The 5058-nt window shown below is 49.9% G+C and overlaps 1 protein-coding gene across 1 annotated transcript in view; it reads left to right on the forward strand.

Moving 5' to 3' along the window:
• The window catches only part of CTNNA1 (catenin alpha 1), a 251980-nt gene that overhangs the window by 44039 nt on the left and 202883 nt on the right, over window positions 1–5058 (forward strand). The window contains exon 4 of the mRNA XM_019506550.1: window positions 1964–2083. Within this exon, the coding sequence (XP_019362095.1) occupies window positions 1964–2083 (120 nt within the window). The remainder of the gene's footprint in view (window positions 1–1963; window positions 2084–5058) is intronic.

The raw sequence follows: 5058 nt of genomic DNA on the forward strand, positions 1-5058 counted from the left end.
CTAGCCTCCTCTTACAGACCCCCAGGGTACGAGCTAGCACCACTTCTCTTGGAAGTTAGTTCCAGATCTAGCTGCCCTGACAGTGAAGTTGCGCCTCCTGATATCTAGCCTGAATCTACCCTCTGCCAGCTTGTGACTGTTATTTCTTGTCACTAGTGCTCGGGGGAACGGGGACTCCCTTAATGCCTGCTGGTCCCCCCTGACTAGTTTGTAAACGGCCACTAGATCCCCCCTCAGCCTTCTCTTGTGGAGGCTGAACAGGTTCAGGTCCCTTAGCCTCTCCTTGTAAGGCCTGCTCTGCTGACCCCTGATCATGCAGGTGGCCCTCCTCTGGACCCTCTCCATGTTGTCTACATCCCTTCTGAAGTGTGGCATTTTAGAACACTCTGTGTTGCTATTGAACACTGAGAGTGCAGACTGTAGTGCAGTTCTACTTGAAATCTTGCTGCTTAAGCATATTTCAAAAAAAAAAGAACAAACAGTATTTGTGATTCCTTAACTGTAAACTAGGGGTGGGCAAAATATGGCCCACAGGCCAGATCCAGCTCATGAGGCCATTCTATCCGGCCTGCGGGGGCTCTAAAAAATTTGGAAAATTAATATTTATCTGCCCTTGGTTCCTGTCAAAAATGACAGGAAACAAGGGCAGTAGGACCCAGGAGAAGCCCGGTGGGCTCCCACAACAGCAGGGCCTGTCTGGCCCCGCCCCCTCAGCTGGAAGCCCCAGGCAGGGTTCTGGGTTGGGAGCAGGTGGCTGCCCCATGCCAGAAACTCAGGTAAGGGGGAAGGGAAGGACCCCAGGCAGGGAAGGAGCCTGGGGAAAAGCTGAGTGCGGAGGGTGGAGAAAAGTGGCCCCTCGCACCCTGCACTGCAGCCGCTTACAGCCTGCCTGGGGCTGCCTGTGCCTGCTCCGGACAGCCCTGTGTGGGCTGTGAGTGGCTGCAGCATGGGGCGGGCGAGGGGCCACTTTTTTTTCCCCCCCCGCCTCATGCTCAGCACCAGCTTCTAACCCACCCCCACTGCTAGCCTGGACCCCATGCCAGCTCCAGGCTTGCACGTCAGGGCTGCGCATGGTGGTAGCAGCTGTGGCCCCCCCCCCCCCACTTGCCACGCCAGGCAGTATTTGCGACTACTGACTGTGGGCTGCCCAGTGCACACTTCAGGTGGGCACCAGCAGCCAACACTGCCTGGCACAGCAAGTAGGGGGGCCGCAGCTGCTGCTGCCATGCACAGGGCCCAGGCTGGCAGGCTGGTTCTGCGCGCAGGGAAAAGCATGTCCTTGCTTGCCACGTAGCCAGCACCCCATGCTGCAGCTGCTCACAGCTTGCATGGGGCTGTGTGTACCTGCTTCAGACACCCCTGCATGGGCTGTGAGTGGCTGCAGCAGGGAGCGCCGGTCATGGGGCGGGTGAGGGGCCGCTTTTCCCCTCGCTCAGCACCAGCTTCTTCCCTGTTGGTGAGCAGGGGGTCGGGGCTGTGCACTGCTCCCCACCTGTACCATGGGACTGGGGGGCACTGGGAGTGAGTGGGTGGGGAACCAGTGGGACTATGGGGCCTGCACTGGTGTCCCAGGGCCAGTGCTGGTGGGGCCCGTAGCTGGGTGGCAGGAGCTCATTGTCCCGGTTGGCAGGGGCTCTGTGGAGCCAGGCCAGCTCCCCACTTTTCCCTGCTAGTGCAGCCTAGCCTGGCTCCACAGACCCCTGCCACCCTGCGCCCCGCTTTGGGCCCCACCGGTGCTGGCCCTGGGACATTGGTCCCAAGATGGTGACCGGGGGTGAGGCACCTGTTAAGGGGCAGTGTTACCCATGCAGCCCTTGACAGCTTGCCAAAACTGGGTAAGTGGCCCTCCGCCCAAAATAATTGCTTGCCCCCGCTGTAAACTTTAGTTTTAATTATTCTTCTAACTATATACTGGAAGCCCAAAAATATATAAAAGAAATAACTATTTATTCTTCTTTTGTAGGTGGAAGAAGGTATCCTGAAATTAAGAAATGCTGGTACTGAACAAGATTTAGGAATACAATACAAGACTCTCAAGCCAGAAGTGGATAAACTTAATATAATGGCAGCCAAAAGACAGCAGGTACTGTAATAGCACTTTCTATTTTGTCTTCAGCGGCCAACTGTTCTCTGTTTTTGTTCACCGGTAAAACACCTTTCAGAAACTTAGTGGAGGAGCCAGGAGCAGCTGCTTGGTTTGATTATCAGGCAGTATTAATCCGCATTATATATTGTGCTGTTCACTTTACAAATCACCCAATAACATGCTTAAAAAAAATTTTAAATCTGTTGCGTAATCAGTCTTTGCTCAGCTGTTGACTGATGTTAAATCCTTTGTAGACAAAGCCACTAGTTGTGTTTAATTTAAAATTTATTAATGGGGGGGAATCATAGATTCATAGATGTAGGGTCAGAAGGGACCTGAGCATATCGTTTAGTCTGACCTCCTGCCCTGGGCAGGAATGAAACCAGGGCTCGTATGACCCCTGCTAAGTTTAAGCTCATATGACTTCAGCTAGGTGGTTATCAAGCCTCCTTTTAAAGACCCCTAAGGTAGGAGACAGGACCACTTCTCTTGGAAGCTGGTTCCAGATCCTGGCCATTCTGACTATGAAGTAGTGCTTCCTGATTTCTATCCTGAACCTACTCTCAATCAACTTGTGGCTGTTATTCCTTGTTATTCTGGGAGGTGCTCGGGGGAACAGGGTCTCTCCCATTCCCCTCTGGTCCCCCCGGTAAGTTTATAGACAGCCACCAGGTGCCATCTCAGCCTTCTCTTGTGAAGGCTGAACAGGTTCAGGTCCCTTAGCCTCTCCTCGTAGGGCCTGCCCTGCTGCCCCCTGATCATGCAAGTGGCCCTCCTCTGGACCCTCTTGAAGCTGGCCTCATCCATCCTGAAATGCAGCGCCCAGAACAACACAGTACTCCAGCTGTGGCCTGACCAGTGTCTCATAGAGGGGGAGGATCACCTCCTTGGACCTGCTCGTGATGCATCTGTAGATACATGACAAGGTGCGGTTAGCTTTGCTGACCACGTCCTCATACTGGTGGCCCATGTTCATTTTGGAATCAATAATGACTCCAAGATCTCTTTCTGCCACTGTGCTTTCAAGAAGGGAGTTCCCCAGCCTGTAGGTATGCTGCTGGTTCTTCCTGCCCAAGTGTAGTACCCTGCACTTGTCAGTATTGAATCCCATCCTATTCACATTTGCCCCTGTAATATATTTAAGTGCAAACACATGGTTCCCATAGCCACTGTAACTTGGCAACATTGGACAAACAATTTTAATAATGAGTGCTTTTTATAGAACTTCCCATCCCTAAATCTCAATTCCTTGCAAAAAAAGTCGGTATCAGTTTTCCTTTTTAGTAGATGGGGGATCTGATGCTGAGAGAAGAAATGACATGCCCAAGGTCATTGTGTAATCCAGTGGCAGAGTAGGGCTAGAATCTAGGAGTCCTTAATGCTGCCTTACATTAGCATTTTCAGACAGAAAAGCAAAGTGATTTCATATAAGCAAGGCAACAGAATTATAGGTACCCTTGGAGTCATCTACATTTCTGTGAGGGCAGATGGCTGGTAGGCTTAGCAGCAGCATTGTATTAACAGAAATTTTGCATGTAATTAGGGCTTTTCTATTTTGGATGATTATCTCAAGCAAATGAATACTTCAGCAGTTTTTTTTCTAGTTATCATTTTTTGTGCAGGCTCTGAAAAGGCACTGTCTTCTGTTCAGATGTTGTACATGTGACTAACCTAGTGAACTCTGGCTTAATCTTAAATTGTGTACAAGATGCATTTTATTCAGTGTCTTTGAAATAACTCATTCTTATAGGCAAATAAATGTCAGCTACGTTGAAAAGTAAGGATGGGTAAATTGTCTTGCTAGTTTGAAATGGTGTGGTTATTCTAGATGAATTGCATTAGAGTTCCTGTTTTATAAGAATTAAAGCCTCTAGTGTCAGCAATAATGCATGTTTTTATTCATACGAATGAAAAAACTAAAGTAAGAGATGAAGTTTTATCTGAATTTTGTGCATATGTCTGTCTGTCTAAAATCTCTCTTCATTTTGCATTTTTTTGCCATGGGTTTAAACTCTGAGGGAGACTTTTTTACTGGATGCAGTATCTGAGTTCTTTGGTATAATTTTACATTAAGTATAATGTGTGAAATTATAAATGTTAACACAAGATGTTGTGGCTTCACTGAGCTGAATGTATTCAGCTATCTGAACAGGTTTTGTAGGTTCTTTCCGAAGTAGTTCCCAAAGCTGAGGGAAGTACTATATACCATACAAGTAAACCTGCTTAGAGCTTTTCTCCTGCTTTATTAACAGGTCTTAATGACTTCAGCATTATTAATTTTCTCCAAAGGTTATTGACTTATGTTTTTTACCTTTTGTACTCTTAAGGAACATCCAGATGAGCATGCACGTGCCTCTTGCAGCATCTCAAAGCCCTTTGACTTGCTGCAAGAGGCATGTGTGAAAACAAAAAAAAAACATTTGCCATGCTGCAGATTTGCAGCACAGGGGCTAAATTAGTCCCCTGGATATCCAGGGCTCAAAAAATACCCTGGGGGGAAAAGTTGGGCAGGGCATGGTCCAGGACTGTGCCATGAAGCAACCAGAGGCTTGGGTCCTCCACAGAGACACTCTGGTAGCCAGCCAGAGTGTCTCTATGGTTAGCCCTTGCCCCCGGATGCATGCTGCTGTACAAGGCAGGCAGCATGCCAGTCGCAGGGAGCTGGACCTGGGCTCTGTGGTGGTGAGGAGTGGGGAAGGGATCATGGGGGGACCCCCACCGGCCCCATCCTCTGCCTGCTCTCTGAGCCCCCTAGATCTCTCTCACCTGGCCCCATCCCCACCTGCCCCCCAGCCCTCCCATCACTGCCCTGCCTGGCACAAGCATCCTGGCAATTTAAAAAAAAAAGCCCTGCACTCACTGGCAGCTGCAGCTGCTGTCAGGGTCAGTGAGGCCTTGTGGCAGAACCCCCCCCGCTCTGCACCCCACAGCCCCGGCTGCCTGGCACCCACACTGCCACTGCCCCATTGCTC

This window comes from Gavialis gangeticus, unplaced genomic scaffold (genome assembly GCF_001723915.1).
Source record: "Gavialis gangeticus isolate Ggan-Ray unplaced genomic scaffold, GavGan_comp1, whole genome shotgun sequence".
NCBI classification, from domain to species: domain Eukaryota; kingdom Metazoa; phylum Chordata; order Crocodylia; family Gavialidae; genus Gavialis; species Gavialis gangeticus.